The 24,859-nt window shown below is 45.4% G+C and overlaps 1 protein-coding gene across 1 annotated transcript in view; it reads right to left on the minus strand.

The window, feature by feature from the left end:
• The window catches only part of LOC138960799 (mitochondrial glutamate carrier 1-like), an 89,737-nt gene that overhangs the window by 50,519 nt on the left and 14,359 nt on the right, over positions 1-24,859 (minus strand). Inside the window, exons 2-3 of the mRNA XM_070332454.1 lie at positions 1,417-1,469; positions 101-235 (exon numbers count right to left, since the gene is read on the minus strand). Of these exons, the coding sequence (XP_070188555.1) occupies positions 101-235; positions 1,417-1,433 (152 nt within the window). The 5' untranslated portion in view covers positions 1,434-1,469. The remainder of the gene's footprint in view (positions 1-100; positions 236-1,416; positions 1,470-24,859) is intronic.

A 24,859-nucleotide genomic window follows, 5' to 3' on the forward strand; every position in this document is an offset into this window, starting at 1 on the left:
ACCAAACGTAGATACTTTTGCTTGGATGGCAGGGGCGGGTGGTGTAAACTGTACTTTCACATGAGGTGGAGACCCAGAAATGCTAAACCCAAGCACTCACAAGCTCTTGTAGTAGAGCTGCCCCCCAGGGCCAGGCTGCTGGTTTTGCAGACGAGTCTTGACAAGATCGATGGGAAACACGCATGTCACTCCCACAATGCCTGCGATGCCACCGTTGATTATCCGAGGTAGGAAGCTGAAACCAAGCTTATAATAATATAATGCAGTCTTTCATTTCACAGCTCTGCCAAATGGAAATTGGAGGGTGGCAGAGAGGAAGCTAGTGAAATTCCTGAGATTTTGCATTTAATCCACCTTCATATACAGTAAAACCTCCCACTAACGACCTTGAAAATGTCCAGAAAAATCAGTTGTAAAAAGGAGGGATCTTTATTGGGAGTTTGGGAGGTATAATTGTTTTTACAGGGGTGGCAACTGTTGGGCAGTTCAGTCTTGAAAGTTGTCTCCGTTATCCTATTTTTGTTCCCATTTGATGTGCATATGGATAAGCATAATGTACATGCATACACCAGCGCACAGACGGGCAGACATAACACACACACACACACGCATATGCGTGTGCGATCTCATAGGTAAACTGACTCGGAGATTGACCCCGGGTAAGAAGGTCAGTGTGTAACCTGGGACAGGAAGAGTTTCCTCTCAGACATCAAAGGAGACCGTCCCATAGGTAAAACTTGCTCATTGGCAAGTATGGGTGATTGACCCGAGGTCTCAGTTGGCGAGCACACACTCACAGAATACTACACAACAATTCATTATTGAGTTGTCGTTCTAACTGCCCCTACCGAACCCCTCCCATCCCATCCCCCCTCCCCCCCTACTTCGAGGGCAGTCCTTCAATTGTGACAGTAATAGGTGAGAAGATGACAGCCGTGGGCCACTGGACTTGCACACACTACCACCCCTGACTCTTGATGCGTGACTAATGACGTGTGTGTTCCGCGTGTGCTGCGTAATTACGAACTTTGACACTCACTGGTTAAAAGGTCTAAGTCATTATTGACCCTAAGTTGGTAGGTCGGTCGTCGAAAAAAGGAGGGCGTCGCTCTTGGGAGGTTAGTTACAGTGTGAAAAGCATCCGCGGCAAAAGGAGGGGGTTGTTCTTGGGAGAGGTCGTTACGAGAGGTTCCACTGTATATCCGTCATACTACCGAAAGAACAAAAAAATAGCCCTTTATTGCCACAGTGAGATGTTATGCCTTCTTGATCCTCCTATCAACTCAAAAGTCACACATACAGCTTCTGTATTTCTTACATTTTGTCCATAATCTTTAAAGCCTCAGGTGCTATAAGAGTTCACAAAAGGACATCATGTATGGACCCAAAGGTGACACAAATGACATGTATACTTACCTAAATTGTGAATCCATTAAATGTATCAGTCAATCTTGCTGTATGTGTTTGACCTGAGAGAGAAAAAGATAAATTCCCTCACACATAAAAGAAACTTCAAAGATACAGTGATATTTAAGAGGCACCATGCACTTATGCACATTAGTCATATTAAGCTCTAAAATTAATAAAAAACGCTCGCGCTGGACCCGAGTACTCTTCAGATTGGCTCGCTCCCCCAGTATGAAAGTTTTTGTCTTGTGCACGTTTAAGACCAAGTGATTGATCTGTGTGAATTACAGGCATTCCCTTTGCTATATAAATACATTGCATGCGAGCCGAGGATGTGCGTGGTGACTGGCCTTTCTCTTTTATTTGTAATTTGATCACAGTGAAAATGCACACACACACATTCACACACACACACACACACACACACTCTCTCTCCCTCACTCCCTCTCTCTCTTCCTCTCTATCTCTCTCTCTTACACACACACACACACACACACACACACACACACACATGCACACACACACACACACACACACACACACACACACACACACACACACACACACACACAGTAACACTAACACATGTGCACAAAATGAACACACACACACACCGCGCGAGAGAAAAAGACGTCAAAGACTTTTGACCGTGACGTAATCTTTTTATGACGCTATATTTCTCGTCAATGTGTGACGCGTTCGGCTGTTCTATGAGACTGCCTGGCTAGGGCTCCGCGAATTCCCCCCGCCGCCAAGTCGTTTTTTTGTGGTTTATTTCGCACTTAGGTCCCAGGTAACATTATGAAGTTTTAATACGATCAATCGGACCTATTATCAAGTTAGTGTATCAACTTTTGAACGAACTGCGCCCAGTAGTTTCCCAGCAATAAGCTGTTAAGTCGAGACACACACACACACAATTAAAGTCTGCTGGACCCTTGTACTAGCGTACTCGGGGATAAAGAAATTACTGCTTTAAAAAAACCAAAAGTATATGTGAACAGCTCAGATCATGGGTCAATAAAGTGTTACACAGATGGTCAAAATTAAAGTACAAGATATTGCACTGGAAGTGGTACTACACTGTTGCTTAGTGTCTGTATGAAGCTACAAGGTGAAAATAGAAAAAAAAAAACCACGATTCTTGACTTTGATGGGCTTTTTCTGCTCGTAAACACACATTCTTCTGCTCATCACAGCATGCCCCATTATTGAGTTTAAAACACCAATTAAATTTGTTTTGAATAAAACTCACAATTTTACAATAAGAATTTAGAGACCTGAATCAATTAGGTATATCATACTTAGTTTGACTTTTGTAAAACTAAGTAATTACACATTTAATTGAATCAGTCAGACAGACGGAGACATAGAGAGACAGACAAAGGGCAAACACAAATCTGAGAAAGAAACCCCTTTAAAAATGTTACCATGTTTGAAATGAAACATCGCAAGGTGAAGCCATAATTCATCACCTTTCAGTATGACGTCATGAGCGTGTTCCACACTTGAAATGACGTGCTTTTGGAGCTTGGAAGTATAATTTCCATTCAACGATCCGAGTTTAAGTTTGAGCATATTTTCAACGTCAAACACCATGAAACTATATATATTTGGAATCAGAAAATGATAAGGAATAGATAGAAGTTGTTTTTAAGTGTCTTTTTTCATAAATAAAGATAGTGGTTATTTATCGGTTTTCTTCATTTTTAAGCATAATTATCAATACAAAACAACAAAACTATATAGTTTTAGATACAGGACGCAATAGGGAATACACCAATATAAATTTTCTGTTTCAAATATTAGTTTTTAAAAATTTGAAAAAATGACATATTTCGAACAAACATTTCAATAACAAAACTTTAAGTGACCAAGCTGAAATGCAATCCCATAATCCGGCCTAGATCTGAGATTGTGTGATAAGAAATTCGATCAAATTGATGAAAAACTGTAACTGTGAAAGTGCTGCCTCGACCTTTTGGCAAACGGTAAAATATGACGTCATCAAACTGTCCTATCAATAAACGGAAAAACCTTCTATGAGAAAATCCAGTCAAAAATATCCATATCAAATTTCATAAAGATCCACTCAGTAGTTTTTGAGATATGATCTGCAGTGTGAAAAAAAACAATCTCACGCCCATAACGCAAACTCATTTGGTCGTGTTCTGCCGATACTATAATGTTTTTCTTTCCTAAAACACACTATAATAGTAGCCCTTCCCTATGCTAAAACTGACTTGTCTGTGTTGTCAATGATTTTGCTACAGTGTGAGAACAAAAAGTCTAAAAATCTCACGCCCATAACGCTGTGACACGAAAACTCATTTGGTCGTGTTCTGCCGATACTATAATGTTTTTCTTTCTTAAAACACACTATAATAGTAGCCCTTCCCAAATGCAATGCTAAAAATGACTGGTCTGTGTTGTCAATGATTTTCTGCGAGAATGCGATCTATCTGTTTGTCGCAAAGACCGTGTGACACGAAAGTTATGAGCGGACGACAAATCTGCTGAGTGCAATTACGTTTCAGAAGAGAGTTGGTTAAAACAGTTTATCACTCAGACACGCAAAGGAACACTATAACTTTATAATTCAAGCCATATTTGCTTTCCTTTGTCATGTATGAAAGTACTGGCCTTGGTTGAAGAAAGTGACCTGTCGCTGTGCAACAAATTTGTCGCCATTTTCCGCCGTGTTTTGTAAATAAAACGTGTTTACTACCCACACATACAAAACGATGTTGTTGGTTCTTTTTATTTTCTTATTGTTTGATTCATGCTTAGCCGTTTAGTATGCTTTGTTTTCTTCTCAATTCAATGGATGGCTATAAAATGGAAAATTTCCTAGATAAATTTTCATTTAATTAATATACTTACCCGAATCACATTAGCATTGAGTCACCTGAGATGCTTATCACTGAAAAACGCTTACCCGGCTAAAAATTTTAAAGGGAAGCAACCCCATCACCAAAACGAAAGTGAAAGTAGCTTTGGTAATGGGCCAGCACACTGGGAGTTACCTCCCATACGGGTGTGTGCCACGTCACTTCCTCTAGGAACACGTGCCTATTCTCATACGGCTTTAAAAATCTTAAAACCATACGCGGGGCAGGTGGGAGGGAATACAGTATGTGATTCGGGTAAGTATATTAATTAAATGAAAATTTATCTAGGAAATTTTCCATTAAATAACATATTCTTACTCCGAATCACATTAGCAGATAACATCAACAAGGCGGTGGGCTAGAAATGAATCAAAATTCACCATCAAGTTCTGGACAGGAACTGACCTGCTGCTATGAGGGCTGGAAGGCCCCTGGAGCCATCCTGTCGAAGAGCCGAGACGTTCCGAAGATAAAAGTTCATGAAAACATCTTCAGAACGCCAAAACGCAATTGTCAGCACCTCCTCTAGACATCTGGAGCGCAGTACTGCCAGAGAGGATGCCCACGCACTCATTTCATGGGCTCGGGCCGAGTCAAGTGGCAAGGAGGGCATGACCCCCCCCCCCTCTTTGTGCGACTCCACTCATAAGCTTGCTTAATGAGCGAGGAAGCCCACCGGGCCAACGATACCTTCGACAAATCTTACTCGCGCCTAGAAAAGGGCGAGATAAACAGCAACTTCTGAGAACTAGACCGAAACGGCTGAGTCCGGGCTAAGTACAGACGAAGAGCCCTCACAGGGCAATTGACCGAATCAAGGTCATCCGGGGCCAACGCGCTGATCAGAGCCTTGACTCTAACCAGCGGAGAGGCCTGCCCCGGAGACTGATTCTTGGCCAGGAAATCGGGCCGGAAACGCAAAGATGCGGAACCGTCCGACTAAAGGGAGATATCTCCAGGCTGACCCGACAGGGCATGGACCTCGCTACCCCGTCGGGCCGTTGCCAACAAAAGAAGAACCAGCGCTTTGCGAGTGACATTGAACAGAATGGCCTCGCTCAAAGGCTCAAAATCCGCAGAACGTAGGAATTCCAGGATTAAAAACAAGTCCCACTTGGGAGCGGGCAAACGAGCTTTAGCTTCCTTAAAAGCAGCCCCTTTAATGACTGCAGCTATAACGCCCCCGACTCGAACAGACCGACCGATCTGCTAAAGAGTCGCCGAGATAGCGAAGCGCCGGACCCTCAACGAGGAGCCTGAAGCGCCCTGCGAAGACATGAAAGAGAGGCGGTTGGCGACCTGAATAGAGCGCGGAGCCACCGAACTCACCCCTGTAGCTGAACACCAGGCAGTCCATGCCTTCCGGTGGGAAGCATAAACTGACGAGGTGGACGCTCTAAGCGAGCGAGCCACCAAGTCCAGACGGATGGAAGCCATCAGGAGAGGCAAAGTGGAGCGAATCTGAGCTTGGAGCTTGTCCACCCTTCTCTAAGAAGGCTGGACAGTCCACGCGACCGTGTCGAAAGACATCCCCAGATAAGTGAATGTCTGTGACGGGGTCAGCTCCGACTTTGCCCGGTTGATCGAGAACCCCAACAAGTTGGATTCTCGAAGAACCATCAGGGTATCTTGCGAACAGCCGCTCTGGGACTGGTTCATGATGAGCCAGTCGTCCAGATAAGCCCGCAGGCGGATACCCTAGGACCTCACCAGTGCACAGACCTGTCTCACCACCATGGTGAAAATCCATGGTGCGAGGGACATCCCGAAAGGGAGTGCGCGAAACTGGTAGATCTGATCTCCCCACCGGAAACAAAGCCATTTCCGGTCAGCCGGATGCATAAGAAAGAAAGTATGCGTCCGTGAGATCGATCGAGGTCACCCAGTCTCCTGGGCGGAGAGAGTCTCGGACAGAGGCTGGCGTCTCCATCTTGACTTTTATCTCACTCAAGAAAGTGTTGAGGAGAGATAAATCCAACACGGGACGCCGTCCTCCTGACGCTTTGGGAACGGCGAAAAGACGCCCTTAAATCCCAGGGAGCTATGGACCCGAACTCTTTCCACCGCGCCCTTCTGCTCCAGGGAGGCAATTTCCGACTGCAAGACGGAACATGCTTCCTGCGAGAAGAGGGGCTTGAACCGCGGTAGCACTCGGGTAAGAGGCGCCTTAACCTCCCGCCAGAGCAGGCGGAAGCCCGATCTCACCACTCCCACAATCCATTGGCTGTCTACTACCGACATCCAACGAGAAAGCGCACGGGAGGGGCCTCCCGCCATCACCAAGGTGGAAGGCGGGAGGGGGGTGAGATCGGGAGCGCTTCATTGGAGGTGTGGCTTACTCCCAGAGCCGCCACACCCCCTCCCCGATGCCGTCCTCTTCTTCCTGCCACGAGCGACCGGCAGCGCCTGCCGCTTCTGAGCTGGCTTGAGGTTCGACAATGTCTGAGCCTGCTTTGCTTAGAAGGCTTAGACTGTTTCACCCCCTGCAGAGTGAAGTCGAGGAACTGACTGTCCTTGTTCGACTGAATCCCCTTCTGTCTGGCATCCATTGCCAGAGAACAGAAGTGAGATTCCTCTGAGACCGGGGAGACTCTCAAGGTCTCCCTAGTAGCCAGCTCCGTGAACTGGGACTGCGAGAGGAAGAGATCCCTCCTACAGAGGACCGCTTGGGTGTACTGTAGGTAGGAAAGACGCAATTGTTCCTCCTTGACCTTGGCCAAGGCGGTAAAAAGCGCAGAGACATCGTCCGCATTTTGTTCCTCACTGAGAGTGAAAGGAACCAGCGAATCGATCAATGCCCGAAACAGAGTCCGAACAAGAGTCTTCGCAACGGAGGACAGTTCGATCTGCCAACGTCCAACCTCCTCAGCAGAGAGGAGGGAAGCCTCAGAAACCGGCAGAACCGGATCATGCCTGATCGGTTTAGCCAGAAGAGGCAGCAATTCCCGGGGAACCGGAAGGGTAGCCCTAGGGAGTGCAAAAGACACCAGCCAGCTCTGGCTCTGAGTGGGCAAGCTAAGCTTCCTATTGCCCGTAGTCACAAAGGAAGAGGCTTGAGAAGCCGACGCCACCCACTGCTGAGCTGATTCCGGAACTGGACCAAAAGGAAGCAGTAACGGAACAGGCACTGGCCGAATACCACTCCCCGCATGTGCTGGACGAACCAGCGAATGCGAAAGTTGGTAAGCCACTGACGGAGACTCGGCGAACCGGAAGGAAGAAACCTCTTCCTGTGCCGGCCGGAAGTCCGCCATGGCCGAAGGAACGAACGGAGCGGAAGAGTCCGCAGCCACCACCCCTTCGGGGAAAAAACGAGACGCTACTTCCGCCGCGATGTCAAGAACAGACTTGAGCTTCGACGGAAACACACCCCGAGACTCCTCGTTGACCACTGATGGAGCATCAGAATAGTCACACATGGAACCATGACCAAATCCACCAGTTCCGGAAGCAGAAGCATGCCCTGGCAAACCGGAAACCGGAATGCCTGTGCACGAACATCATCCTGCAACCCAGAACCTTGTGAAGGTAAGGGTAGGCAGGACGACCATCCGTAAAAAACCGGAGCTGGATGAGCTGACGTCACTCCCCCATCCGAGTGGAGTGATGCCTGCTCAAGCCTAGGCACTAAATGGCCGGAAGGCGTACGATGGAATCCACCCTCTGATATCCGGAAGGAAGCACCAGAAGAGGAAGCAGCGTGTCCGGCCGAAACCGGAAGTGTAGCCGACGAAACCGCGCAATGCGGAATTGAAGGCTGCACTGGTTGACTTCGTGATCCGGAAGGACCGGAAGTCAGTGAAACCTCCATACTGCCGCAGCCGCCGTAGCGTGCCTGCGTGGACGGATCATCACCTCCGGCGAGTGCCGGTAGTGCAGCCGACAGAACCACGCAATGCGGAAGCGAAGGCTGCACTGAAACCAAAAACACCAGTTCCGGAAGCAGAAGCATGCCCTGGCAAACCGGAAACCGGAAATGCCTGTGCACGAACATCATCCTGCAGCCCAGAACCTTGTGAAGGTAAAGGGTAGGCAGGACGACTATCCGGAAAAACCGGAGCTGGATGAGCTGACGTCACTCCCCCATCAGAGTGGAGTGATGCCTGCTCAAGCCTAGGCACTAAATGGCCGGAAGGCGTACGCTGGAATCCACCCACTGGTATCCGGAAGGAAGCACCAGAAGAGGAAGCAGCGTGTCCGGCCGAAACCGGAAGTGTAGCCGTCGGAACCGCGCAATGCGGAAGTGAAGGCTGCACTGGTTGACTTCGTGATCCGGAAGGACCGGAAGTCAGTGAATACTCCATCCTGCCGCAGCCGCCGTAGCGTGCCTGCGTGGACGGATCATCACTTCCGGCGAGTGCCGGTAGTGTAGCCGACGGAACCGCGCAATGCGGAAACGAAGGCTGCACTGGTTGACTTCGCGATCCGGAAGGACCGGAAGTCAGTGAATACTCCATCCTGCCGCGACCGCCGTAGCGTGCCGGAGCGGACGGATCATCACTTCCGGCAAGTGCCGGAAATGCGGCAGCCAAAACCGACTGCCGCCGCTGTTCGATCAAATCCGGGGCCTCGTAGGTTATCGCCGGAAATGAAAGATCAGCATGGTATCGGTCGTGACCCGAAGCGAAAGAGCTGTCTCCCGAGAGAGAACGTCCAGGCGCCTCACGAGGGCTATCGGACCAGCTCTGCTTACCAGCCGCAGCTGAAGAAGGAGGACGCTGCTCCAAACCGGAAATGGAAGGCAAAGACACGGAAGCCAACGCCCGGACGTCACTGCCAGATGCCGGAAACGCCAAACAACTGGCGACGGAACGCTGGAACTCTGCCTGCACCAAGCTGCGGATTTCCGGAACCAGTGTCTAAAACAGAAAGGAACCAACGCACCCTGCACAGGTGCTAACAACGAGGACGAAGTCTCCGTAGTAGAGAACCGGAGCAGACGTAACAGCAGCGCTAGGCGCCGCAAAAGATAGCAGAAGTAGTAACAGCGCTAGGCGCCGAAATAGGTACAGACAACAAAGTGCTACGTTCTTGGTCTGTACAAGTAAAACTGCTTAAGAAGAAGCCTAAGGCTTAAATTTCCCCTTGGGGTCCGACTTGCCACAGCGCTTGTCTGAATCAGACATGCTGTCAAATCCATGTAAACAACACGAAAACATTTTACTGAAAGTAAGTCTAAACGACTGAAAACTCAGCAAAAACACACACTTTCGCGGCAACAAATTACGATAGCTACACTTGCCCAACAAAAGCAGAGGCACGTAGAGCTACAAACAAAGTCACACGAGCTAGTAAACTAACTCACACAACAAAATGGCGAAACACACGAGTAACTGACACCAAGTCAACAACGCGTGGCAACGCGAAAAACATTTACTGACACGTAAGTCTAAACGACTGAAAACACAGTAAACACACACTCTTTCGCGTCGACAAATTACAATAGCTAAACTTGCCCCACAAAAACAGAGGCACGTAGAGCTACAAACAAAGACACAAGAGCTAGAAAACTAACTCACACAACAAAATGGCGAAACACGCAAGTCACTGACACGCCAGTCAACAACACGTGGCAACGCGAAAAATTTACTGAAACATAAGTCTAAACGACTGAAAACACAGTAAACACACACACTTTCGCGTCAACAAAATACTATAGCTACACTTGCCCAACACAGAAAGGGGCACGCAGAGCTACGAGCAAAGTCATACGAGCTAGCTAACTAACTCACACAACAAAATGGCGAAACACGCAAGTCACTGACACACAAGTCCGCAAAAAACGGACAACGTACAGTAACGAAAACAGCGCAAACAACCAACAACAAACGGGAACGAGCTCACCAAACTGTAGGCAAGGCGAGCAGAAAAGCTGGGTAACGTGGCCGGCGGGTGTCCTCAAACACACAAGGTCAGCCACAGAGCGTCAAAAAGTGAACCGTCCTCTCCGAGGTGAAAAAGACGTATGAGAATAGGCACGTGTTCCTAGAGGAAGTGACGTGGCACACACCCGTATGGGAGGTAACTCCCAGTGTGCTGGCCCATTACCAAAGCTACTTTCACTTTCGTTTTGGTGATGGGGTTGCTTCCCTTTAAAAATTTTAGCCGGGTAAGCGTTTTTCAGTGATAAGCATCTCAGGTGACTCAATGCTAATGTGATTCGGAGTAAGAATATGTTATTTAATAAGCATTTAAATGTGAAGGTGTTAAAATTACCCATGATCTGAGCTGTTCACATATGTCACTGCTCATGAATCTTATTTACACAAGATATTTATCAAGCATACATAAATACATGTACATAAATTACATATACATTGGTGCATCCACACCAAAACGTAAGGGACTTGCTCTATTTCTTTCCTTTCAACTGATGTTTGCTCTTGATCTTGTTCATTCAATTCCAAGAACACTTGAGTTTGGGTATCAATTATTCTGAATAGAAATTTAACATACTGCCTAATCAGCAATCCATGCAATATTCAGTGAACTCTAAAAAGAAAATGTGCTTTATGGTCAATTGGCATATTGTATACAATTACAGAGGGGTGACAGAAGTGTTGCATACTCAAGGTAGACAAACTACAAGTACAAACTGAAATTTGGAGCGTCAAGAAAAACTTTGCTTTGTCAGCAACGGGAGCGTTACAAAATTTGACGTGGTGACAGTACGTGATTAGACCTTTTTGTCCAAGAAATGTTTAACTGTCGTCTGACAGTTTTTTGCTGCGTGCTTGTGGAGTTATGAACATAACCAAGAAAAGTCAAATGCTGACAATTAGGTGTACCGTATTTGACGGACTACAAGCCGCGGCTTTTTTTCAAACAAAATCGCATTGCGGCTTATAAAAAGATGCGGCTAAAACGTTACCTAAACTTGAATAGCATTCACCTAATGGAAGTCGCCGCGGATTTTCATTTCGCTCGATTAGCGATTACCGGTACTTTATTAGCTCTCTACTCAAGACTCGGCGCTTTTCTCTTTCTTTCGCGAATCTTCGTTTGTCAACAAGTCGTCGTGACAAGATAGCGTACAGAGAAACACCGGATGTATCAGGATCTCGCGCGCGCGAGATTTCGTTTTTTTGTGTCTCGCGATAGTTGGAGGAGCGAGAGCCGCCATGTTGTGTTTTCGTCTGCTCGAAATGTGCGCAAAAGTCGTAAATCATCCCAAAAAAGCTTATTCTGGGCGGGACTACATGTGTGTGTTGGTTACAAATTGTGTGTGTGATATTTTTCTTCAAACTTTTTCACTTTTCTTCTTTGTTTCACTTGTTCATTCTCGGAGCCGATTTCGCCAAATACCGTACTTTCGTTTGCCTGATTGTTTTGATTGATTGACACGATCTGATTATATTTCTTTCGACGGCGGCTAATATAGTGACGCGGCCTATACGTGGCTCGTCCCAATTTTTTTGTTAAAAGTCGGGGGTGCAGCTTATAAAATGGTGCGTCTTGTAATCCGTCAAATACGGTAAACAACTGCTGCTGTAAATTAAGCAAAGCAAATCTCTTCAATTTCAGAAGAGCCTCCCAAATCTTCATCCTCTTTTGGCTTGGCTATATCCAGCTACTCTGCCAGTGGCGAGAGTATGAAATCAACATTATAGCTGTCTTTCAGCATCTAGTCATGTTTCCTTGGTTGAAAATGTCTGTACAGGGTGCAGAACTGTACACAAAATAATTTTTAAAAATCAAACAAAATATTTTGACACCACTGATCCAAATGTTGGGAGTGGGCGTTTACTAGTTACTATACCTTATGCAGATAGTTTGACACGAATAAGGGGGTGGGAGTTCACAAGCTAGTTTACGGTACTGCAGTTTAGTGACATTAAAACGCTGTTTCAAGACCAGTAGTGATTTCCAGTCTGCTTAGTTCGTGGACTCGGAATGAAAATTGACTTGGAAGTTGGAACACCGACATTTACCTATGTCCCAAGTTGTGGTGATCTCTCATAAACCACTCGAAAGCTTTGGGGTGAAGATAAGGAAAAGGAAATAAATGCAGGAACGAATAGGGAAAAGGAAGAAAAGGTTGAAAGACAAAACAAAACAAAAAAATAAAAAGACTGGCTGAGCAAATCAAACCCGGACCATCCAGCCCAAAATCAACAGCACTACCCACTACATGATGGAGATAACTGTCTTATTAGTAAAAAAAAATTGAAGATCTATTTTAAGATGTATTTGTGATAGTTGCAGACCTGGAGCCTGAGCTCAATTAATCTTCACCGGATCACGCTTTGGACCACAGTCCGGATGCTGTGGGTCGTGTACGACCCATTCTTTAGAAGAAGAATTCAACATGAAAAGTATTGGTCGTACACGACACACGCCATCCGAATAGGAATAAACTCTTTACTGCCTCTTTGCAGAGTATGGGTCATACACGACCCAAGCCACCCGAATGGGGATAAACATAGTAAAATACTTTTTAATTCCATGAGGGTCGCCCACGACCCACATCATCAGGACGGTCTAGTTCAAATTATGTATTTGTTTATTTGTTTGTTTACAAAGATAATCCTTCAGAAAGTGGTCGATGCGAGGGTCCTAAGGCGTTTGAGGATTATGTGAAGTTTCAATCAAAAACTTCCAATAGTTTAAGAGATACATTTGTACAGACACTTTTGTGAGGCTCTGGGTTGTCCACGACCCAGGAAGCACGGTGACGGTTAATGATTCGCCTCTTCTCAAACCACTCTGTTAAAGCTGTGGTTTATTTATGACTATCCGGGGCTATAAGCTTGAAAAGATAGGGCTGAGAATCATGTACAGCGAACACGACCCAAAACCCCACCTATACTGCGTGCAGGGTTTCATTTACTAGTGCGCCCTGCGCCATTGGCGCATGAAATCTGAAAATGTCCCATCACAATTCCCTTCAGTGCATCAAAGGGCGCATTGAGATTACGTACCACTGCGCCACCAAATGTACACTAGTCTTTACATCGGATTACACACACACACACACACACACACACACACACATAAATAACACGATATAGCGGCTAATTCTCAGATGGCACCATATTGCACCATTTTGCATCTTTGGTCAAAACGCATACAGGCCGCCTCTCTGGCGCTTCTTGCCTTCAACTATGTCCCATGGAATTTGGTTGAGGGGAACAAATGTCCCATTGCCTTTTTCTCCCAGGCTAAACCCTGTGCGTGTATGGCCTTGAGAGCTTCAGTCAACGCTTGAATTTTGCCGTGGTAACATCTGGTTTGCTCTCTCAGAGCTGAGCATACTTGTCAAGAGGGATCGAGCAGAAAAAATAAACGCCTAGGCAGAGATTCGAACACAAGACCTCAAAATATCGGAGCCGATGTCTTAACTGCGAGGCCACTCCACCAGTGTTAACAAAGAGAGAAAAATTAATCATTTTATGTCATACTACGCTTGAATTACCATTCATGCTTTGCAAAAACGTAAAAATTGACGTTCAAATTTGCCTTTATGTCGAGACACCACTTATCACATATTTACACAGTCATATACACACAACTTCCATCCTCATACCGCACAATCTAAGACTTAACACTGGTAGTAACAGTTCAAACATTTATTGAACTGTTATATACACGTGTATCCACACATCATCAAACTCCCCTGACTGGGGTTCAAAATTCCACTAGCAACAAACTTGCTGCTGTACATTCCTCTTTAAGCACAAAACCCTGACCAGGGTAAAAATGTCTATACATGTACAACCAAACATTTAGCTGTTCTGAATCACTATTCCTCTGACACAAATACAGAGGTTCGAAACAAAACATATTGCTGTTCTATCAGGTTATTACTTTTTGGCATAATCGGGCGCAGAGTGGGGAGATAGACATAACCACAGGCAGTAATTGTCCACTTTTTTACACATATAATTTAGAAATGCACCCCCTCCGCTTCTCTGTATCCAAATGCCCTCATCTGTACCAGCAAATCAGCAGGCCCCTGGCTGACGTCTCAGCTCTGTTTTGCCCATTACATACTATACTTGCAGAAGTAATCTGGTGGTGTACACCAACCAAATCACTCTGTTTAGCACGCCAACCCCTGGCTCTCACAGGGTGAGAAAGACTAGCAATGGATACAGGTCGGTAATGGTGCAGCCACAGGACCCTCCTCCACTGAACCAGACCACAACAACATGGCCTTTTGTAAGGGCTCAATCCTGGGAGGATCCTGCAGATATCGTTAAAGTTACTGATCCTGCAGATATCGTTAAAGTTACTGAATAGTGTGTGCTTCCAAGCAGAATTACTTTCGCCTGTGGCCATGTCTATCTTATGCCCCCACAAAGCACCGTAACACAACAGTAATGCAAAAAAACACATGCTAACAAATTGTTAAAATTAAACAAAAAACAAAAACAAAAAACACAACACAAAACACTAAATGTAATGAGATTCAACCCCTGTGAATTAAGCGACTAAAACAGGATTAAATTAACATCCTTAAAGGCATACTAACGCACTCCCGTGTTTACAAAGTGTAGTTTGCCCACAATCGATGTCAAACGCACCATAAGACCATATAATGACGATACGTCACCATGCGCGGACCATAATACATGCATTACAGCTTGTTCTAGCCTCTGAAAAAGTGAGGATGTCAACAAAGCCGCGGTGTTCTCTCCCTTGCATCAACGTTACATGTGTTGCCAAATCTATAAATAGGACGATCCAGATCAAAATGAAAATTCAAATATCTCAACATTTAAGGGGTCCTAGACCACAATATTTTGCAGGGAACTTAATTTAGTCTGTCTCCAGCTGTTGGTAAAGCAATTAGCGTGTATAGTCATCGAGTACATATGGCTTTAACCTGTAGAAGGGTGGGTGGGTGGTTTTAAATTGAAACTGCTAGGACTACTGTTGTTGGTCGAGCAAAAGCAAGGTGACTGGTATAGCTAGACAAATTGACGAAAACTGGAGCTAGAAACTTGTGCAACAAGTTCGGTGCTGGTGTAAACATCCGGGGTGTTTTGCTTCCAGACTAAGCCGTCTGAGAATAACCCAAATAGTTCGCACCTATACTAGACCAAATGCTGCACAGTAGCATGCTGAATAGGAATCGTTCGCCCGACATAACAACATTTAAGATTGAGGCTTAAATGTCTTTATTTTGCAAACATGTTTCACGGAATCGCAGTACAATTGCATGTTTACACCGCCATGCTACACAACATTCGCGCCATGTGATGGCTGCGATATCTCTATTTACAACATGCAAGAAAAATGAGAAGAACTGTAATTGAATCCCTCCAAAGCTCTGTGCATTTAAAAACAGACATCAAAGAAAAGAAATTTATGTGGAGAAATGGTTTGGCATTTTTGGTTGCGTCTTAAGAAAGTTGTTTCGTACCGATCCAAAGAAAAAATGCGTAACTAAATTGAATACCCATAATGCAAAGTCACTTCCGTCCGCTACAATTAACAAGAGACAACGCTTTTAATCAGCTCTGACATTAATGGGTTTTTCTGCATCTACGCCGCGGGGTTTCCATTGTTGAGTATAATTTATGCATTTGTGGATTGTGTGTTTTTGTAGTATTACAATCTTTGTGCGATTTTTCATGCAATAGGGTTTTTAAATTGGCGAATCTATCCTTGGTTCCTGCTAGAAGCCAGCGCGCTGATTGACGAGTGACCCAGCCTCGATGTACAGACACAACATTGGTCTGAATTCGCGACCCTGGGGCATTCGTTTGCTCGCAGATTCGGGGGATTCCTCAAGAATGACACGCAGGTGTCGGCTAGTTTGGGTTTCGGGACCTGTGAGATTGATGTGTTTGGAAGGGGAGGGTGGAAAGTCAAAAGATTTGGCAAACTATGTAGGTCAGCACTGGCTTCTGTAGAGACACCGGAGTTTCTGGTTGTGATGATCGGCGACCACGATGTTGCCCATGATCGATCGCCGGAGGAGATTTCCTCACATATTCTGGCATGTGTATCGTTGATACAGGGTGCCAGGGTGGGGGTCGCCAACATTGTACTTTGTCAACTCATGCCCCTTTATGAATCTCGCAGGTATCGTTTCGATCCCTCGTACAACGCTGCAGCTATGGAAGTCAATGCGTTGCTTCGACAGGGCACTGTGGACTCCCCTAGAGTGGTATTTTGGGACCACGATTTTGTATGTTTTCCACAGGAAAACAGTTTGCGTTACCTGAATTTGCAGCGTCATTTCTTGGGTGATGGTGTGCATCTAGCAACGTCAGGACAGGCCAGGTTGTACAAGTCCCTTGGTCGGGCGATCACACACGGTCGGTTTTTGTGTGATTAAATAATGTGGTAACTTGTAGCCGGGTCAGGTTGTATTGTGCGTTTGACTGATCAGCTTAGAAAGCATGGTTATTTTTTACTTTTTCTTGCTGGTTTTGATGCGCGTGGGTGACATTATAAATTGAAGGCTCTAAATGGGGTTAAGCCGGATCGGTAAATGGGAAGTAACTCCAGTTTATGACAGGCTCGTTGTGGATGATGTCCCCTGTCTAAAAACCAGTTCAAGGTGGAATGGTTCTCCGATCAACATGATTGTTGAGTGGTCTGTCAAATCAAGATATCGTGACATGTTTCAACAGTATGTTTCTGTGTTGGTGGATAGTATGGATCAGTGGTTTTCCAGAGTACTTGGAAATAATTTTCAGGTGAGGTTCTGATGGACATGTTGGTGTTACAATGCCTTTTCATGTGGGCGTTTGTCAAATCAGAGAATTGGTTCCAGTGGAGGTACTGTATGTCGATTACCTGTTAGGTGGATGTTTGTTGTCATTTCAGTGAATTAGGAAATATTGGTTCCTGTGGAGGTACTGTATGGCGATTACCTGTTAAGTTGGTGTGAGACATTTCAGAGAATCAGGAAATATTGGTTCCTGTAGAGGTACTGTACGTTAGTCGATTACCTGTTAGGTGGGTGTTGGTTGTCATTTCAGTGAATCAGGAAATATTGGTTCCTGTAGAGGTACTGTATGGCGATTACCTGTTAGGTTGGTGTGTGACATTTCAGAGAATCAGGAAATATTGGTTCCTGCGGAGGTACTGTATGTCGATTACCGGTTAGATTGGTGTGTGACATTTCAGAGAATCAGGAAATATTGGTTCCTGTGGGGGTACTGTATGTCGATTACCTGTTGGTGTGTGACATTTCAGAGAATCAGGAAATATTGGTTCCTGCGGAGGTACTGTATGTCGATTACCGGTTAGGTTGGTGTGTGACATTTCAGATAATCAGGAAATATTGGTTCCTGTGGAGGTACTGCATGTTGATTACCTGTTAGGTTGGTGTGGGACATTTCAGTGAATCAGGAAATATTGGTTCCTGTGGAGGTACTGTATGTCGATTACCTGTTAGGTTGGTGTGTGACATTTCAGAGAATCAGGAAATATTGGTTCCTGTGGAGGTACTGTTTGTCGATTACCGGTTAGGTTGGTGTGTGACATTTCAGAGAATCAGGAAATAGTGGTTCCTGTGGAGGTACTGTATGTCGATTACCTGTTGGGTTAGTGTGTGACATTTCAGAGAATCAGGAAATATTGGTTCCTGTGGAGGTACTGTATGTCGATTACCTGTTGGGTTGGGGTGTGATATTTCAGAGAATCAGGAAATATTGGTTCCTGTGGAGGTACTGTTTGTCGATTACCGGTTAGGTTGGTGTGTGACATTTCAGATAATCAGGAAATAGCGGTTCCTGTGGGGGTACTGTATGTCGATTACCTGTTAGGTTGGTGTGTGACTTTTCAGAGAATCAGGAAATATTGGTTCCTGTGGAGGTACTGTATGTCGATTACCTGTTAGGTTGGTGTGTGACATTTCAGAGAATCAGGAAATATTGGTTCCTGTGGAGGTACTGTGTGTCGATTATCTGTTAGGTTGGTGTTTTACATTTCAATGAATCAGGAAATATTGGTTCTTGTGGAGGTACTGTATGTCGATTACCTGTTAGGTTGGCGTGTGACATTTCAGAGAATCAGGAAATATTGGTTCCTGTGGAGGTACTGTGTGTCGATTATCTGTTAGGTTGGTGTTTCACATTTCAATGAATCAGGAAATATTGGTTCCTGTGGAGGTACTGTATGTCGATTACCTGTTAGGTTGGCGTGTGACATTTCAGAGAATCAGGAAATATTGGTTCCTGTGGAGGTACTGTGTGTCGATTATCTGTTAGGTTGGTGTTTCACATTTCAATGAATCAGGAAATATTGGTTCCTGTGGAGGTACTGTATGTCGATTACCTGTTAGGTTGGCGTGTGACATTTCAGAGAATCAGGAAATACTGGTTCCTGTGGAGGTACTGCATGTCGATTACCTGTTAGGTGGGTGGTTGTCATTTCAGAGAATCAGGAAATATCGGTTCCTGTGGAGGTACTGTATGTCGATCACTGGTCATTGCGCCCGAGAGATTCCAATTTGGTAGTGGTACTGTGGGCCAGGTAATATTTCATGTGTTGTGTGACTTTGCAGAGAATCGGGGAAAATTTATCCTGTGGGGGTACTGTTGTCACTTGTGTTAGCTGGTGCCTCACAGATTTTGGTTAACACTAATTTGGTTAAAGTACTGTGGGCTAGGTAATATTTCATGGTGGGGCTGATTTTCCAGAGAATCAGAAAACACGGTTCGCAGTGGTTGTGTTGTCAAATTAAGCTAAAGGCCTAGGGCCTCAGAGATTCCAACATTAGTTAGTATGTGGATTTGTTAGCCAGGTATTACTTCATGTGGATGTGTAACAGTTCAGAGAACCATGATGTAATTTCCTGTTGGTGTTCTGGTTGTCATAAATGTATTGAGCCTCAGAGATTCCAAACTCGGGTTTGGTGGGGGTTCTGGGTGCCAGAATTTGAGTTTGACACAGAAAACACAATGGGTTTGGAGTACTTTGGGCCAGATTTTAATCAATTTTCTTTGGTTTGTATTTCAGACTCCCAAAATCTGGTGACAACTTCAGCGATTGGTGTTAATCTCACAACCGAGGTGGTACCTGGAACCAAAATATGGAATTTTAACCACTTTTTACAGGCCGAACAGTGAAGGAGTTGTCAACTCCTGCAAGGAGCAGCAGACGAGTTCAAGGCTCATGTGTAATTCTCAGTAATCTGACAAACAAGGCCGTTTTCACATATATATCCTGGTTGGTTTTTGTTTTGTTTTTTGCACAGGAATATGCCTCCCAGGAGGGCAGCGTCAAGGTGGGTAGCCGAAGTGACCCGAGCCGCTGCAGGTCGGCTGAAGGCCAGCAACCAGACAGCCTCTCAGAGACAACCCGGTGGGTTTGAGTCAGCCACAACAGGAGGGGAAGAAGGCGCCACTGCCTTGGCAGCGGTATTGGCGGAGCAATGCAGGCTGGGGGAGCGGTAAGAGGCCTGCCAAGTGGCCATGGTCTCGCTCCAGAAAGACAACAAGCGTCTGCAAGAAGCTGTTTCGGGTGATCATGAGGCATATTGCCTCAACATCCGGATCAACGACAACCGGTACCAGCAATCCTACCCCGTCTGGCTCGGTCGCCCAATTGGTGGTTAGTAGAAAAGAAGACTTAAGGGAATCGATCAACGACAGAATTGACCCCGAGAGATCAAGTGTAAAATATTTTTCCATTGAAGATGCCATCAGACTGGTGAGGGGGCTGTGTTCGGGTGATTTCATGGCTAAGACCGATGTGAAGAAAGCATTTTGAATTATGCCAATTCATCCCGACGATTACCCTTTATTTGTATTTACATGGAATGGTTTTTTGACTCACATGCGAAGCAAAAGTGAGTCTATGTACTCACCCGAGTCGTCCGTCCGTCCGTCCGGAAAACTTTAACGTTGGATATTTCTTGGACACTATTCAGTCTATCAGTACCAAATTTGGCAAGATGGTGTATGATGACAAGGCCCCAAAAAACATACATAGCATCTTGACCTTGCTTCAAGGTCAAGGTCGCAGGGGCCATAAATGTTGTCTAAAAAACAGCTATTTTTCACATTTTTCCCATTTTCTCTGATGTTTTTGAGATTGAATACCTCACCTATATATGATATATAGGGCAAAGTAAGCCCCATCTTTTGATACCAGTTTGGTTTACCTTGCTTCAAGGTCAAGGTCACAGGAGCTCTTCAAAGTTGGATTGTATACATATTTTGAAATGACCTTGACCCTGAACTATGGAAGATAACTGTTTCAAACTTAAAAATTATGTGGGGCACATGTTATACTTTCATCATGAGACACATTTGGTCACATATGATCAAGGTCAAGGTCACTTTGACCCTTATGAAATGTGACCAAAATAAGGTAGTGAACCACTAAAAGTGACCATATCTCATGGTAGAAAGAGCCAATAAGCACCATTGTACTTCCTATTTATCCTACATACGTGAGAGAGACACCCGTGAGATAATAATCGTTCAAATCACACGTGTGTATATCATGTAAATGAGGTCATGTCAAGCAAGTCTGGCAGGGACCTGTTTTTCCACTGCTTATGATGCCAAAGTCACCGAGACAAACGTCATTATAGAAACACAAATTGCGCTCGCTAATTACCCTCGATGAATCTTTAGAACTAACACGTCACGCCACACTTTCAGAGTGACGTTTCTTTGCTTTGACGTAATAGATTGCACGAGGCTTTAGAAGAGATCGAGGTTCTAAAACAAGCGTCTTCAATGTAGCTGCCTCGAATGCAGGACATTTTCAGTAAAATACACGCAAGTACAGTATGTAGGATAAACAGAATACTACATGGCTTGCTGTTCCGTACCAGATTTACACTCGTTGCTTTTTCAAATAGTGAACAGCTCGCTTTCGCTCGCAGTTCAATATTTAAAAAAACAACTCGTGTAAATCTGGTACGACACAGCAAGCCATGTAGTATTCTCTATGTGTTGCATGACCTTGGATGACCTTGAGGAAAAATGTGTAAAGCAGTTCTTAGTGTATGATGTCATTGCTAGGTTTAGCTGAAGGTCAAGGTTATGTAAAGGTCAAGGTCAAGCATGTGAGTCGTATGGGCTTTGCCCTTCTTGTTCTATGTTGATCTTGCGGTACGTCCTCTTTTTCTGTCGGACACTGGAGAAGCCGTTTTGCGCTCTAGTTTTTGTAAAGAGCTCAAGTCAGCGCTTCAGTTTTAGTGGCTACCCGGAGGGGAGATACAACACACACAGTCTTAGGATCGGCGCAGCTACACACCTAGCATCACAGGGGGCATCTGATGCACAGATACGACTAGCGGGGCGATGGGCATCAAATACATTTACTTCCGTTATTAGAATGCATAATATCTGAAATTTCAGTTTTTATAATGGAACGGACGGTTCAATGCCGCGATCATCGGGCAAGGGTACATTTGGTGGCTTGCGCGGTGTTTGTAGTTGTTGGACTGTCCGTGTCAGGCTATGGGGCGGTACCAGCTGGGCTGGTTGGTGGCTTTTTACGCAACCTTGAGCTTAGACGGAAATCCAGAACGTGTCTGCTCGCTAGCCAGAGACTGTGCATCAGAATCATCAAGCGACGGACACGGACCGAAGTCACAGTTGCTGGTGGCAGACTGATGAACTGGATGACCGGAAACCCGTCCACCGGAAACCGTCCTGACTCATCCCCTGACTGGCAGGAGGGTAAGAGTAAGAGGAGGAAACATCCGGAGCCACCGGAACTGAATAGGCAGTAGCCGCAACACCCGACGGGTGGAGTGACGACTGCCCCGGCCGAGGCTGAAAGCCTGAATGCCCGTAGGCCAGCCGCTGTTCCTCACTCACCGACATCCGAGAGGAAGCGTCAGGAAGTGGAACAGTGTATCCGGACAGAGCCGGAAAAGCAACAGACGAAGCCACACAATGCGGAAGCGAAGGTTGCGTGGACTGAGGCCGGAAGCCCGAACGCCCGTGGGCCAGTCCTCGGTCAACTCCAGTCAAGACCTCTACGTGTACTTGCGCGGGAGGACCGATGATTCCGGTAAAAACCGGAAGCGCAGCTGCCGTAAACGGAAGACCGTGTCTCCGAGGAGACATGCATACCCGCCCCGCGCACAAAAGTGGGAGACAGTGTATGCCAGTCAACGTATCTGCTCGACCCTGAAAGGGAAGGAGATACTCCGTAAACGGCTGCTACCTTTGCCCCGAGACTCCCATGCACGCACTGTGAATTGGGAGAGACAGGGCAGGAAATGCGGGTTGTGATCCTGCACCAAGGAACTGTTTCCCAGCAGGGAATGTCCGGTAGCCTCACGAGGGCTGATGGACCAGTTCTACATACCCGACAGGCCAGCCACTGAGGCCGAAGGCGAAGCACCCAGGAGATCTACCCTGGAACGTAGCCGACGGCAACCACAGCGACGCCAAAGAGCGAGCGTCCCCCACGGCCGGGTATCTGGAATGAGAGAACCAAACAATACGCCACTAGAGCACAGGACTCGGGAGGTGACGTAGAGGACAAACGAACAAAGTCCCAAATGGGCGCTAAGTTCATTTGCGAACCACTGAGAATGCAAGAGACATGGTAAACAACCACGTCTGAAACCACAAACAATTCAGTAACTTCTGAAAAGAAGACTAGGGCTAGGAAAATCCCTTACCCTAGCCTCCGCGAATGCACCACGCTAGCTTTGACACTGTCAGCCAGACTGACACATCAAAGATGGCGGCAAAACAATGCTACAGCAAAATAAGCTATGCAAAATGCTTGACTGCCCCAAAAACTATAAGTTCAGCCGGGGCAGAAAAAGGCACAGAAATTACAATAAAGTAAGAGTCGTCAGAAAGACAACACGAAAAGGTGGAAAAGAAGAAAACACCAAAGATATAGGCTTAGAAAAGCCTTTACCCTTGACATCCCCTAAAGAGCCGCGCACCAAAAGTTATCAGTCAAGCTGGAACCAAAATGGCGGCCAAACGAAAATGATACTGCAAAGTCAAGTCCAAAGAATGAACAAAGACTCAGTAGCCAAGACAAAATTCCTGTCGAAAACATGACAAAATGGAAAGAGCTCACCAACTAATGACGCAGAAGGCGAATAAGACGGGTAGTAGCCGGAGGGAACCGAGCAAAGAGCAAGGCAAATCGACCACGAGAGCGAAAAATATCATGACCTCCTCCTCTGAGCTGAAAAAGTCGTATGAGTTGCCACATGTCCGGGAGCGGTAGTGACGTAGTACACACCAAGGGGAGGTAACTCCCATGGTCTGGCGTCCTTACCTACGCATCCGTTGACACTTTTTTGTGGTGGGGTTGCTTCCCTTTAAAGTTTTTAGACGGGTAGCGATTTTCAGACCTTAGCATCTCAGACTGCGTCAATGCTATAAAATTGTGATTCGGAGTAAGAATATGTCATTTAATGGACTTAACATGCACGTTAATACATAGAAAAATTCCTGCTCTAAGCGTAGGTGCAAAATATTTAAAGATACCTGTGAAGAAATGTATGCGCGAGACGATAACTGTGTGCTGAGTCTCATTTAGTGAAACAACGCCTTTAATTGCTTTTCCTTACATTTTCAGGCAGTGCTGGTTTTCATAAGAGTTGCATTTGAACCTCCAAAATGCCCGTCAATATAAAGTAAGAAGATAGAATGTAACTGCGATTGATAATGTGCGCCATATTTATTGAACATTCACTGAAAGAATCGGGTGCATACCGATTTTGGCGGTGTTACGTTTCACTGAAAGAAAAACGGAATTTAGTGTGTTATACACAACTCTCTGGGTAACATGATTTACATAGAATAAAGAAGTACAATGTATACCATGTAGTTAATGAATGTAGGTTGAGCTTGCGGAATATTGTTTGAATATTGCACCTGCAATGATGACGTCACACGAACAAGCTACAGGTAAGCGAGGTGTAAAGTCTAGAATAAGCACGGTATTCTAGTTGGTGAGACTTACTGCCTACAATACAGTACTCTCGCGAAAAAGTTGAATGGCATGGAAGACATATGAATATACTCTCTAAATTGTTTTGTCGTGGAACTCAGCAGTAGCAGCGTCAATTCACAATTCGAAGGCAAAACATCCCAACGACACTGAGCTCAAAAAAGAGAGGATAGTTCTTCAGTGCTACACATCTCATGTTAAACAGCAGCGTTTAGGCCAGAAACAAATGGGTATATGACGAATTGGGGTTTTGACAGCATAATTCTCTTTAAACCGTGAAAAAGGCGAATAAAACTAAACAATATTTCATGTTTTACACCAGTGAGTTTCGTTGGAGTCTTAGCTAACAGGGCTTACCTATTTTGTTTAAAACTGCCGCGCAGTCAGGCTGATCTGACGTGTGAAAGAGAGCGCCCACAAGGTTGATAACGACAGGAAATTCTGGTTTTTGAGAATGTTTGTCCTGGGTAGCTGCAGTTGATATGCAATAAATCGAAAACTACACGAAGCAGTTTCTTCAAATTACACAGGACGCTGACAAATACTCTCTTCTCTATGCGTGTCATATGTGGACAGAAACATCATTGAAATTGTTCATGCTTAGGAAGTGGTTGTATCCCTATACGTGTCTTAAGTTTCAAAAGCATTCTTTCTCGGGATCAAAAGTTGTGTCCGTTTCAAAAGAGACCCAAAATACTATGATT

Source organism: Littorina saxatilis, linkage group LG3 (genome assembly GCF_037325665.1).
Source record: "Littorina saxatilis isolate snail1 linkage group LG3, US_GU_Lsax_2.0, whole genome shotgun sequence".
Taxonomy (NCBI): Eukaryota; Metazoa; Mollusca; class Gastropoda; order Littorinimorpha; family Littorinidae; genus Littorina; species Littorina saxatilis.